The sequence below is a fragment of the Colossoma macropomum genome, unplaced genomic scaffold (assembly GCF_904425465.1).
Source record: "Colossoma macropomum unplaced genomic scaffold, Colossoma_macropomum, whole genome shotgun sequence".
Taxonomy (NCBI): Eukaryota; Metazoa; Chordata; class Actinopteri; order Characiformes; family Serrasalmidae; genus Colossoma; species Colossoma macropomum.
In genome coordinates this window covers 41,266,564-41,280,895 of record NW_023494792.1, presented here as the reverse complement: position 1 = coordinate 41,280,895, position 14,332 = coordinate 41,266,564, and the positions used below count along the sequence as shown (strand labels likewise).

The following is a 14,332-nucleotide window of genomic DNA, read 5'->3' as shown; positions in this document are numbered from 1 at the left end:
GACGCTGCTGCTACTCATCTGCGATAAAGTGCGCTGTTACGGTGAAATAAGATCCAGAATAAGAACCACGGAGCACATTATATATTCTTTAGGGATTTCATAACTTCGGTTTTGGTCTCGTGAGTGAAAGACTGTAGGTCACCTAGCAACGAGGTTTCGTCGAGCTAGTAGCGAACGAAAAAGGAAAAGAGAGAGACAGCCGAACATTTGGAGATGAATGGACTTATTATTGCATTTATAAGCAGCGCAGTTGGTTTCCTGGTACGTTAAATCTGCAACGAGAGACTGTCACACAGTAAAAAGATGCGAAGCTGCGAAGATGAAGTCGCTTCTCTTATTTTCCCGTTCCACCTTAAATGGTGCCGCTTTTACATTCGGCGCCTCAGTTGTGACTCCTGATCTAACCTGCTTTTAATGCAGAGGGAGCCGGTCGGATTTCTCTCTCATCCAGTTGTGTTTTTGTTATGTGCCGCCACAGACTGTCCGGGCGCTGCACTTACCCACTTCCAAGTTCCACCCTTTGCGTTCCGTCAACATTACGTTATAAATTAAATATTTAGAAAATCGATTTTTGACATTTATGAATCGATTTAGAATCGTCCACGTCTGCATCGCGATGCATCTAAGAATCGATTTTTTCCCGCACCCCTACTCTCAGTGCTCCTCATCTAACCTCATATCAGCACACTGAGATGATTTAATAGGGCTTGAGAATGTGATGTTACAACACAGTGTTTTATGGGTGATCCGCCAGTGTGGCAGGGTTTGTCAGTCCAAGCTAGTTTAGAATAGTTGAAAAACACTAACCTTTCTAATTGCTTAACTTGATTTTGGCTGATCTCTAACTTATGGTCTCATTTGCAGAGATTACTAGCATTTGGATTTATATGACAGATCAGATCAAAATCAAGGAAAACAGATCAGAAAGGAAGGTTTAGACGCAGCTGTAGTTAAACAGCACACATGAAGCATCACAGTGAGAGTGCGGAACAACCTTAAGATCAAGTTTACTAATTGTATAGATGGAATAAAACTTTTAACATCATTTAGTGGATTTATCATGTTTGGAACCTGCTAACTAACCGTTCACAAATGCTTCAGGGGTTCACGAATGCCTCTTACTGTAATAAGAAGCTACGAATACTGTAAGCTGTGCAGTGATACTACCACTACCGGTCAACAAACCTATTGTTTACTTTTCAAAACGTGCAGTTTTCCAGCTAAAATCCAGCTATGTGGTCCGAAGTGAAGTAGGTTAAGTTGTGACTAGGCTAGCAACGTTAGCTACAGGTTTACTTCTCTGTTTCTCTTAAAGACTTTAGGTAGGCTGCCTCTTCAGTTTAAATGTAAGATTCGTGTGATCTAATATGGATTTTTGTGGGGCTTAAATATAATGTACGGTACTTTTTGTTGAAAATTTCAACAATAATATTACTAAAATTATTACAGTATTTTCTTTGTCCACTCAGAAAATAATGCATCAATTCAAATAAAATAATTGATATGGACAAAATTATTGCCATCCAACACTTAATAACACTTAATACTTAATAAACTCATGTTTTGGAGAGAATAACTGGAATCAAGCACTTCCTATAGCAATGAATGACTTTCCTCCACCTCATTACTGGAATTTTGGACAACTCTTCTTTTTCAGTCTATTCCAGGTCTCTCAACACAATGGTTGACTCTGCTTTTCTCTGTTTGATCTGGTTAAAGGTGTGTTTTATTATGCACAAATATATGTACAAATATTTCCCTATCATATGGGTCAATTAATGATAAAAAAAAAGCCCTTTTACCACCAGATGAGGATGAGTTTGAGATGCTGCCAGAGAAAAAATATAACAAATAACAAAAAGTGGACATCTTGGCTGGACTAGCACTTTGGATTTTCCTGTGCACTAATTTATTATCCTGGCCAGCCACTTTATTAGAAACCCCACCTTAGTAGCTTCACCTTTCTGGTGCACGGTTAGAGGTTGTAGCCCATCTGCTGATGCTCAGTTCGTGTTAGTTATCCTCTAAGCCACACAACATCTTTCCAATGGGCACAACCCTCAACCTTTTTTTTTTTAATTTTATCTAACAACACATTTTGAATGTTTGCAGTGCTCTGCCACAAACACTTGCCTGCTGTTTTAGTAAATGCTAAACCCAGCAAACATAATGGCATGTTGCTTAGCACTAACTACACAAGTTGAGCTCGAGTTTAACCCTGATTTGCCCCTTGAAGTCGCCTGCCTATAGGTAGTAAAATGTTGTTCCAGCTCTGACTGTGGTATATAGTTTGCGTTTTTGCTTCAAAAAGGGTTCTTTTATTGTTACAAGCTTCACATTGTGACAAAAGCAGAACCATTTTGGTGCTATATAGAACTCTTTTCAAAAAAGTTCCAGATGGAACCATTTACAACACATTATGCATGAATCTGAAGACCCATTTCACCATTTCACTATGCCTTTACATGATTAAATGGTTCTTTGAGTGTGGTTCTATCTAGAACCTTTGTCTTTACCAAAGAACCCTCGAAGAAGCATCTTTTATTAAGAGCGTATTTAAGGGAGAATTGAAACTGCATTAATGCTTTTTGTTTGATGCTGTCTTTGTGTGTGTTGCTCCTCGTGTGTTAAGTGGTCTAGGCTGATCTACTGGTTAAAAGGCTCTTGCGAGACAAAAACTGGAATTCAGCCTTAGCAATAAAAGGCCCATTTGTTTTTTGCTGGTGCTTTATTGATCCTGCAAAAGTCTCCTTAGAACTGTTCACAATAGTGCTGGGTGATATATATTGTCTATACTGTTATACCGGTATTGTGCCACATGACAATACTGATGTTTACTTTAAATGGTATTGATAACAGAAACTGCAGTGTGTGTTTTTGCTGGGTGTTTTAAAAGAACAGTTCACAATACATAAAAACTAAAGCTTTTCTACCTGTAAATGTGCTTTTTGCCTGGTTGATTACAACAATACTGTGCAAGGATCCTTCTGGCATATTTTTAAGAGAAGAAAACCAGAAGACACCTCTATCAGATTCAAGCCACATCAGGTTTGTAAGACAGTCTCCAAGTATAAAGTAGCAGCACTCGGGAAGCATGGGCTCATTAGTTTTATTAATGCAGACTTAAATATAATACTGGGATATGTTTGGAAGATGTTTGAATTTGATCAATACCATGCAGCACTAGTTGACAGCGTGGGACAAGCACTGTCACTGTTTCTCTCCCCCTCATTAGCGCTGGGTGAAGTCTCTGGGGACACAGCAGCTAAGACTGGGCTTTGCTATACATCTGGCTCAAATCCTAATGTACACACAGCTTCATTCAGGCACATAGAAATATAATAACGAGCCTGACAATGCCAGCCCATATGCTGCAGGAGCGGGCATGTTTGTGTCATGAGCTCCACTCCAAACTGCAGCATTCAGACACTACTGAGCTGGGAACACTGACTGGTTAAGACATTTTGCTTATATACGTCAGGCTAGGACTTCTTTTCACAAAACAAATGCAGCATACATTCTTAAAAATGAAGGTGCCAAAAGGGGTTCTTTGCACCAATGTCATAGAAGAACCACTTTTGGTTTCCTCAAGAGCCTTTCAATGGATGTTTCTTTTAATAACCACTTTTGTAAAGGAGGTGTGAGTTTTTAATGTTTAAAGCTGCACTATGTAAGACTTATTTTGTTAAAATTTAAAGAAGTAGCATTACTGAGTCAGGATAAAATATAGTGTGTGTGTGCTGCTGTGAATCACCCTGTAAAGCCTGAAATAATGCTTTAAAAGTCAGAGCCGTATGTTCAGATTTTGCACAAGTTTTTGGACCCTGTCATACATCTTTATATATTAATGTCACGCACATAGGCAAGTGTTTCTATTAGAGTGGCCAGTGAGTGAAAGTATCAGGTAGCTGTTTCTAATAAAGTAGACAGTGAGTGGACATCTGTGTTAGCCATCCTATAACCCTTCATTAATGGTCAGTTTTGAAGTAGCTCTTGGCTAGATCGTGTGGCACTGATGTGTGTAAAAACCCCAGCAACACTGCTGTGTCTGTCATACACCAGCACCACACACACTACCATGACCACTACCATGTCAGTGTCACTGCTGTGCTGAGAATGATCCACCACCCAAAAATATCTGGACAACAGCAGCCCTGAGGTCTGACTTATGATGAATGGAGTAGAGGGGGCTGATAAACTGCAGCAACAGATGAGCTACAGTCTTTAACTGTACAGCTATATAACGTGCCTGGTGGTCTCTAATAAAGTGGACAAGTACAGCTAATGGTCTGACAGATTTAAACTGGAGCCAGTGAAGCAGTAGGACCCAACTGTGAACTGTGCATATAGATGTGATCCTGTGTGACATACAGATTGTGGAAGTCAAAGTCAATCACCAGATCACATGATCTGTCAGGCTTGTTGCAGTGGACATGCCAGCTGTGTGAGGATTAAAGCTATGATGTAACATCTCACTGACACACATACACTCTCTGTCTCAGATATATACATACAGTAACACATACCCACTTACTTAGTGCAAATTCACTTAGTGATTAAAGGAGTAGTTTGGTTAAAAAATCGAATTTAGTTTGGTATCTAAAGTTTTCTTCTTTAATTTGGACCAAAATTGGCAATAAATATGTTGCATAGCTAAAAACAGTAGCAGCAGTTGTCCTGAAGCCTGAATTTTGTCACTATTTTATCCATGTTTATAGATCATAGTGTGTCATACAGTGTCAAAAACTACATAAGCGAATCTATTTGAGATTACGTAATAACTTGATGTAAGTGTGTGATGATTTAGGCATGATGTTTATGCAACGCTCATTAGCATATACGCTTTCATTGCTTGTTTGCTACATTAGCCTCCGATGCAAAACTGAAGAAGCAAACTTCAGACACCACACATGTCTTAGCTGATGGACTACATTTGAGGAAAGGGTGGAAACTGCATAAATATTTTTTTCTGCCAAACTGTCACTTTAAGGGCATAAGCTCAACAGTTCATGCTGTGAATGGGAAAAATGAATGAAGCAGATTAAAGCTGGCTGCCCGTCCCATTCACCCACTGCTCCATTCAGACCCATTTCAGCGGAGCAGACAGGACGCCCACTCCTCTGCTCTCAGCCTTACTCATCCCTCTCTCTCTGTCTCGGTCTGAGTCCCTAGACTCCACTGTTTCATCAGTACAGCCTGTTTCATCAGTTACAGCGCTAACTGCAGCCAAACTTTGAGAAGAGAAAGTTGAAGAGTATTGTTAAAGAGCTTGTATCATGGAAAGCTGAATTTCCTCACTTTCTTGTTTTAAATAAGAGTTTTTCAAAATGTACTATTCACCCCACTCCATACAATCCATATTCAAAAGCTAAACTACAAAAAGGCCCATTTTGAAGTAACTGTTTTTGTGATGTCACAAAACCAAACTCACAAGCATGTTTGCTAGGTAAACAGCAATTGAGCCCCACCTGTTCATGCCGAGTTGATGAGAAGTGTTTTATCTTGGACTGCTTTTAAAATAATGCACAATACTGAGCAGCCAGTTAGAACAGGGGTCATTTGCATATATCAGTCTTAAAGGGGCAGTAGAAAAAAAACAACCTGGGATAAAGACAGGTTGAAAAATAGTCATGTAAAAATGAAATACAATAGTTTTTGGTCCATAACACTACACAAATGTGTAGAGAACCTCAGGGGAAAAAGTTAATTCAGAAAAATGTAGAATATGAATGCTTTAACAATTATTATGCATGAAGACCTATAAGGGCTTAGGAAGGCTTAGAAAATAATGAGGGATGCACAGATTTTTGAGGAGGAGACCAGAACTGCGGTACAGAGGGTGTCACTTGGGCAGAGCTGTAATGTTCTGACAGCGACCAAAAAGCCAGCCGTTGATTGCAGCTTTCAATACTGTTGGTCAGTTTCTCAGAAAACATGTAACAGCTAAATAAAGATAAATACCTAAATAGTGATGGTTCAGTGAATTTACATACTTTTTTCCTCTTTAACCAAACGCAGTCGATCAGCTAAGACATGTTTGGTGTCTAAAGCTCGCTTCTGTAGTTTTGCCCTGGAGCTATGAGGCTAATGTAGCTAACAAGTAATGAAAGCTTCAACTCCACCAATTAGCACTGTGGTCATTCTGTATATTTTTACAGATAATACTAGTTTCTCAGACTGTACAACAAACTGTTATCTAGGGGAAAGTAAAAGAATATTTTATGATTATTGTGATAAATTATTCCACAATAAACGTTTCTGAGTATATCTTGAACACTGCCAGTTCTTAAAGAACACTAACCAACTGCGTGTTTCATTACAAACAGAAAAGATTTAATCCTGTTTAATTCAATTTAGTGCAGTGCAGTATGTGAAATGCTAAATAAAAATTTTGTATTCACAATTATTGATAGTATCTTTTAATATGTTGCCCTACTAACTCTATCTGTTGCAACTTATCAAACCTCAGGAAAACTAAATATCATAATATTACGTGTTGAGAAAATGTCTGTCAGCACTGTGATGTTTTTGCCACCCACCGTTATTATATTTAAATTCCATTTTTTATCTATAAAATTATGTAAATATACAGACTACTATTATTACTACAGTTTTAGCTATGTGATGTACTTTACTCCAAGTTAATTAACAACAGTATAATATTATAACCACATAAGTAAGTTTATTTGAGATCACTTAAAACTGGAGTGGCAAACACCAGTCCTGGGGGGCCAGAGTCCAGCACAGTTTGGTGATTTTCCTACTTAAAAACACCTGACTCAAGTCATCAGTTAATTGCAGGGTTCAGTTGACATTAAGAGCAGGAAAATCACCAAACTTTGCCAGACCCTGACCCTCTAGGACTGCAGTATAGCAACCCTGAATAGAAGCCATACTATATATAAGTTTTGGGGATTTGCAGACCTCTTTGGTGAAAATGTGTAATTGCATGCACCATGCTGAAGAATCTTTTCAAAACAGTAAGCATATGCTAATTGGTGGGGTATAAGCCTACATAACTTGTTTTATTTGTACATTACTAGCTTCCTAGTTCCAGTGCAAAACTAAAGAAACAAACTAAAGAACAACAAACAAGAACAAACGCCAAACATCTCTGATTCCCTACATTTGAAGTAAGGAAAAAAATATGTACATTTTTTTTATTATTATTTTTATTTTTCACAGTGTATCACTTTAGGACCAGCCAAAGATACAGGAAAACAGAGCTATTTGGGTTGGAGAGACAAAGCTGATGGATCTTCCTGACCTCTGTTGTGCCCTGGGGCTACTCCTTATAATGTCTTGTGGATCAACAGGGCCAGAAACAGTCAGGAAGATCTATGTTATCACTTTCGATACTAATCAACACTTCACACAGTTCATTCTTCAACTTACACCAGCCCTGATCACATACACGTCACACCCTGTCTTCATAGACCCTTGTGGTCACTTTGCAACACTACAAAAGGCTCTAAATCAAATTTGCCCAGGTTTCCCTCATACCCCATATGTAGTTAATCAGCCAAGACTTGTTTGGTGTCTGAAACAGGCTTTTTTAGTTTTAGCAACATGGCTACAAGGCTAGGCCTGTCACAACTATATTACCTAATCACCTGGTCACATTTATTTAAGCTGTCATTTTTCTTATTTTCCAAAGTTGTTAGCTCCCACAGTCATGTGTTTAAAAACTAAAGAAGCAAACTTCAGACACCGAACTTGGCTGATATATTTGGTATAAGGGAAAACTGCATAAATTTGAATTGTTGGCTGAACTGTTGCTGGAAGATATTTCTCAACGGCGAGGTTTGAAGTGCAATGGCCTTGAGCCTGAAGCACACACCAGCATGTGGAGCGTCACTGCAGCGAAGGCAGAGGGGGGTTCTCTGCAAGTGCTTTCATCTCAAGAGAGATAAAAGACTAACACACTCACACACAGGCACAGCCTATGCTCATTAAATAGGATTGTGTTTTAATGGAGAGGAAGAACACGGGAGCTCAGCTGCTCTGATTTCCTGCAAATAATATTGGCTCTGGTTTTAAAATGAGAACTAAATTGTAGCATGATGTCCAAAGAGGAATTAAAAAACACACAAACTGTTTTTCTTTTCTTACTTTCTTTTCTATCAATGCTGCTCCTGCAGTCACTTCATGTTGGTCAACATTGCAAAACTGCAGGTGCAAATCATATCACACTGTTTACAGTGTATCACTTGGCAGCTGCTACAGAATAAAGATCCTACTTCAACACATAATCAGAATTAAAAACACTTAATAACAGTAAAAACATGGTCTATTACTATTAATATATTAAAAATTACTAATTACTTTTCTCAAACTGCAATGGGATTGCTTTACTCATAACTTCCTGGAAAATGTCATTTTACTACTCATGACACATCTCTACCAACTGGAAGGTCCAGGGGAAGAGGGTCCTTTCAAGACTTTATTTAAAAAGAATTAACCAATCACAGTAAATATCATTTAGAAAATCTGTCACTGTCCCTGCCAAGAGCAACACATGGCTGACGCTGTTTGAAAATCTTGAAAGCCACCAGAAACAGTCCAAAAAAGGCTCCATCAGAATAAAAGGTTTATGAAAATGTAAAGCTTACAAAGCTATTTCTGAACGAAAATCAAGTCAGGCATGTTTAGGTGTGGTTGGGGATGGGAGATTTCCACCTATAGGCTTCAAATTAGCATGATTAGATGCTTCAACAGATTGTTTGCCAAGTTTACAATGCGTCCTGTGCTTATGCTGCGCAAAGCCACATAGTCATCTGATGCAGATTGCGCACGTGAACACAAATTACATATTTAAATTAGTATATTATGGATTTGGACGGATCTCACAGAATTAATATTGCTCTGTTATAGACATATGAGTACAGCAATTAAAAAGTAATTCTTAAGTCAGTAACTGTAATGTCATTACAAAACTTGCAATGTAATACACTACTTCATTACAAGAAAAATAATAACATTACTGTAACGTTACTTTGTTACCCACAATACTTTTTACTATCAATAAAATATCTTTAATGTAGTGTGAAATATGTTAATGTGATACTGTTTAAATTCAACAAAAGTTCTAAGTTCTGTCAATGATTATTAATAACACCTTTAGGGGGCAGCGGTGAGTAAAGTTTGTTTATTTGATGTTTAAGCAATAGAACACAAGAGGTAGTGTGTTATCACGACCTGAAGGCGAGTGCCGTAGATCATCACAACCGTGATGTTATTCACGATAACACACGAACTCAAGTGTTCTATTGCTTTTATACAACAGTTAAATAAATAAAGTAAGAAATAAATGAATTGGGCTGTGAACGTATCGTTAATAAGTTTTAATGTTAGCAGTTCCTTCCGCCAAATTATAGTTCCTTAACAAGCAGCTTGTTGCTACGTCAGAGTAACAAGCTCCGCTCACTCGCTGCACAGCCGGCAGTTCGTTTTCCAGCTCCTTACACAGACCAACTGACAGTTTTGGAATTTAGTGTAGTCTCATCTTCAGACTCTGACCAAATCGGCTGTCGGTCAAATGTAAAGTATTCATTTTCTGTTTGTGGCAAAGTAAAAAGTAAAAACATTCAAATAGCTTGAGCGTCTCCTACAGCTGTCGAAGTCGTTGCTTAGCAATGGCATCTCAGCAGAGTGATACAATGTTGGTGAAAAAAAACGTGATGATGGTGAAATAACAGCACAGTTAGAACGCTTCTCAACTAATCAGCTTGCGTGGCCAGAACTAACTGTTGCATAATTGTTAATAACACCTTTAGAGGGCAGCGTTGAGTAATGTAGGTTTATTTGATGTGTGTTAATAACACCTTTAGAGGGCAGCAGTGAGTAATGTTTGTTTATTTGATGTGTGTTAATAACACCTTTAGAGGGCAGCAGTGAGTAATGTAGGTTTATTTGATGTGTGTTAATAACACCTTTAGAGGGCGGCAGTGAGTAATGTTTGTTTATTTGATGTTTGTTAGTAACACCTTAAGGGGGTGGTAGTGAGTAATGATTGTTTATTTGATGTTTGTTAGTAACACCTTAAGGGGGTGGCAGTGAGTAATGTTTGTTTATTTGATGTTTGTTAGTAACACCTTAAGGGGGTGGCAGTGAGTAATGTTTGTTTATTTGATGTTTGTTAGTAACACCTTAAGGGGGTGGTAGTGAGTAATGATTGTTTATTTGATGTTTGTTAGTAACACCTTAAGGGGGTGGCAGTGAGTAATGTTTGTTTATTTGTTGTTTGTTAGTAACACCTTAAGGGGGTGGCAGTGAGTAATGATTGTTTATTTGAGCTTGAGCTGTATCTGTCATGAGATATTATGCACTGACAGCTAGGAAGTAACATAGATAATCAACTATCAAGTCCCTCTTTTTATACATGTAATTTTATAGTTTTATAGTGAAACTAAAAAATAATTGTCGATCACAATTATTTATATGGCAGTTAATTGTCAGCTAATAGTACATGGTCATGACCGCCCTACCTGTAGTACTGACATTAGATTGTGCAGACAGCAAGGCCAGATTTTTGTTTAATATCATGGTATTAGAACCCATTATGGGTTATCAGCTGCAACCAAGTATGAATATAAACAGCTTGTGCAGCTTGTGACAATCTTATACTGACTACATTGATTTTTCATGGTACATTTCATACATCAAAGGCAATTTGGTGTGTCAATCTTTATGGAATGAAAATATCGACAGTAGACGGCGTAGCTGATATAACAACATTAATCCAAAAGGGAACAAAGGAGAAAGACAGGGAGGCTTTCTGACATTTCTTTGGACCAGGCTGCGGCATCCCTTCAAATCCAGCCCTAGGTACTAAAACAGCTTACAGTATTACTCCACCACTCATGTTATGTTTAGTGTATATGCTATCAGTGTCACTGAATCCAAACTCCAAATTTGTGGTTGTTAACCCCCGGGTTTATGCATTGGTTTTTTCCTGCTCCAACACAGCTGATTCTACTAATCAGCTCATTAACAAGCCCTTCCTGAGTGGAATCAGGTGTGTTAGAGCCAGGCCTGTTTCTCGCTATAAGCAGTACACTGTAAAACATGGAACAGGAAAGAAGTTGAAGTGTTTTTCGGGTTTGAATTGATGTAAAAGGGGTCACGCATACATATAAAGACATATATATATATATACATATATATATATACATACATAAATATGTGTGTGTGTGTGTGTGTGTGTATATGTATATACATACTTTGGCTAAGGTTTTATGTACCAAAAATGGTCATGATTTTCCAACCTGTATTTATCTCTTAGAACAGCAGTGCCCAATCCTGGTTCTGAAGATCTACCACCCCGAAGAGGTTAGCTTCAACCCTAATCTAACACACAGCTGATCCAGCTAATGAAAGCCTTCAGGGGCATCAGAATATTGCAAACAGCTGTGTTGGATCTGAACTCTCTAGGTTGGTAGATCTCCAGAACCAAGACTGGACACCCATGCTTTAGAATTAAACAGGCTGTTTTTGTTACTGTGCCTTTAAGACTGATATATGTAAATGAGCTCTGTTCTGATTAGCTGTCCTGTTTTGTACCTCATTCAAAACACGGTCTAGGCTGAAACACTCCTTATAACTTCAGGGTGGGGGTGGGACTAAACCGCTGTAGGCTGAACAGGCAAATATTTGAAAATGACTTGCTTTTCATGGCATTACAAAAGCAATGAATTTGAAATGAGTGTTTTAACAAAGCAAGGAAAATTAAGAAATGGCCATGGTTAAAGCGGGAACAACACAGGACAGGTGTACTCCAGGATGAGGAATGGGAACCAATACTGAAACTGCTTTACTCGCCCGCTCACCTCCTCTCACTTCCAAAAGCCAGACCATTAAAGCGATAGTTCATGGGGAAAAAATCAAATTCATTGTATTATACTTAAGCTTTACCAGCCTAATTGATGTCCTATATCCCTGTGCATGGCGCTAATTGGTGGGCTACAACCTTCCGTCACTGATTAGCACTATTAGCTTTGTATCTTCAGTGCAAAATTAAAGAAGCAAAGTAAGGCACCAAAACATGCCTCGTCTGATCAGCTACACTGCGTAAATTTGATTCCTGGCCGAACTATCGCTTTAAGACTGTAAGTGAATGGAGTGAATGGAGGGGTTGTAGGGGCTGAACCTCATCAGGCTCCACTCACCTGCCGCCAGCTGCATCCAGCCGCAGATTTTGTAGACGGTGGCCGTGCTGCAGAAGAAGAAAAGGGCGAAGCAGCCGATGCAGGTCAGCACCAGCACCATGGAGGTGCCGATGAAGAAGGAGGCGGCTTTGAAGGCGCCTGACGGGATGGAGCTGAAGTTGGTGAAGCTGCCTTGGCACTTCAGGTCCCGCGACAGTCCGTTTCCGATGCAGTAGTGGAAGAGGCCGAAGTAGCCGGCCTGAGGAGTGTCCACCCCGTCTCCGATCCAGTAGGGCTGGATGAAGCACACCACGTTGACTATGGCGAACAGAATGGTGAAGATGGCCCACAGGACGCCGATGGCACGAGAGTTCCTCACGTAATTGGTCTGGTAGATCTTGGCTGCCTCTGAAGCTGGAAGCATAGCTGCTGCTGTTCCAGGAACCATCGCCTTCGGTCAGTCTTCCTCAGATGGTCTCTGCTTTGGCAGATGTGCACCAATGGCTGTGGCAGACCTCACACTGGCTTGTTTTATCGTCAAGCGTCACCGTGATTCATCTGCCGTATATATATATGAGTGTGCGAGTGACCCACTGCTTGGGTCGCTATAGCTTGTAATAGAGCTGATATTTCATTTCCAACGTTTTGCTGCGTAAAGTGCTTTTGAGATTTCGTCACTACAATAAAAATGCTATATAAATAAAGATGACTATTGTATTTGTGAATATTATGGTTGTTCCACCAGGTCAGACTCTTCAGCTGTAGTCACAATTCTCATGTCTATGCCTGCATCCTCTGCTCTAGTCATACAGACAACCAGGCAAAAAATACCACGGCTATAGCTGGCTGCTTGCGTTTCATGGATGATTCCCTAAAAACAGCATTCAGATCTAAGTGGTCAGTCTGGTCCATCCATTATTCAGCTGCAGCAGAAAAAGAGCATCTTCTGGGCTGCTGTCATGACGGGGCTCTGCAGCCTTTGGAGCTTTACATGAGGAACAGAGTAGAAATGTGCCTTACTTGTGCCCAGCAGTGCATCCAGTGCTGCTTTGTGGCCATCTCTGCTCAGAAACAGCAGCCAGATCTCCGCGAGCCATCAGCATCCCACTTCATATACAACGCAGAGCCTGTTAATCCCGCGCGCTCAGAGATCACTGTTAACACAGCCTCTTTGGATAAACTGTCTCTCTCTCTCTTTCTCTCTCTCTCTCTCTCTCTCTCTCTCCTGTGAACACGGCACGCTTATGTGCTGAAACCCTGTTTGGGTGCTGCTCCCTTTTCCAGACGTTAAAATGGGTCCTGGACCGAAGCACGCGCGGAGATGACAGGGAGCAAACACAACACACACGCACGCATATTCCCTGTCTCGTTCACTGAAACGCGCGCACACATACATACACACGAACGCGGCAGCTGCGGCTCAACAGCGCTGACAGCAGGACCGAGCAGACAGAGCCGCTCAGAGAGACGCGGGGCCGCGTTCCAATACGCGCGCGGCGGCTCCAACTAGAGCGCTTAGACATTGCGTGGAAGTCTGGCCGCGTTCCATTACGAGCGCCACGCAGCGGCCAGGATTCTAGTTCGGGCGCAGCAGGTTCCACCATGAACACCGATCAGCGGTCAGAATTCTCTGTAGTAGCTAAGCAGTCTAGTTTGAGCATTTTGGTGGTCACCAGTCTGTGGCCAGATAGAGCACAAACGCTTCTTAGACAGAACACAATCTTAAACTAATTTAAACTCCAGTTAGAATACAAACTGTTCGAGAAATATTTTAGTATAACACATTTGGTGAGTTGTCTGCCCTGCGATGGACTGGCGACCTGTCTAGGGTGTATCCCTGCCTTCCGCCCAATGACAGCTGGGATAGGCTCCAGCACCCCACCGCGACCCAGAAGGATAAGCGGTTTAGATGATGGATGGATGGATGGACATTTGATGAGTTGCAACATGAGTGGCAATGGCAGCCAGAGTTCTACGCTCTAGCTAAATATTGTTGTTAGAGCAAAACCATTCACTGCTTTCTAGTTAGAACACTAACTGTACACGAGCTAAGGCGTTCTAGATTGCTGTTGACCAGCAGCCAAAACACAACCTATAACATATGCTAACATTGCTAGTGACAAGCAAAAATTGTGTGCTCAGGCTAATATATATGTGTGTGTGTGTGTGTGTGTGTGTGTGTATAG

The 14,332-nt window shown here is 40.3% G+C and overlaps 1 protein-coding gene across 1 annotated transcript in view; it reads right to left on the bottom strand.

The window, feature by feature from the left end:
* The window catches only part of lhfpl3 (LHFPL tetraspan subfamily member 3), a 60,202-nt gene extending 46,708 nt beyond the window's left edge, over positions 1-13,494 (bottom strand). Inside the window, exon 1 of the mRNA XM_036577211.1 lies at positions 12,168-13,494. Coding sequence (XP_036433104.1) covers positions 12,168-12,594 — 427 coding nt within the window. The 5' untranslated portion in view covers positions 12,595-13,494. The remainder of the gene's footprint in view (positions 1-12,167) is intronic.
* Positions 13,495-14,332: the final 838 nt, after the last annotated feature.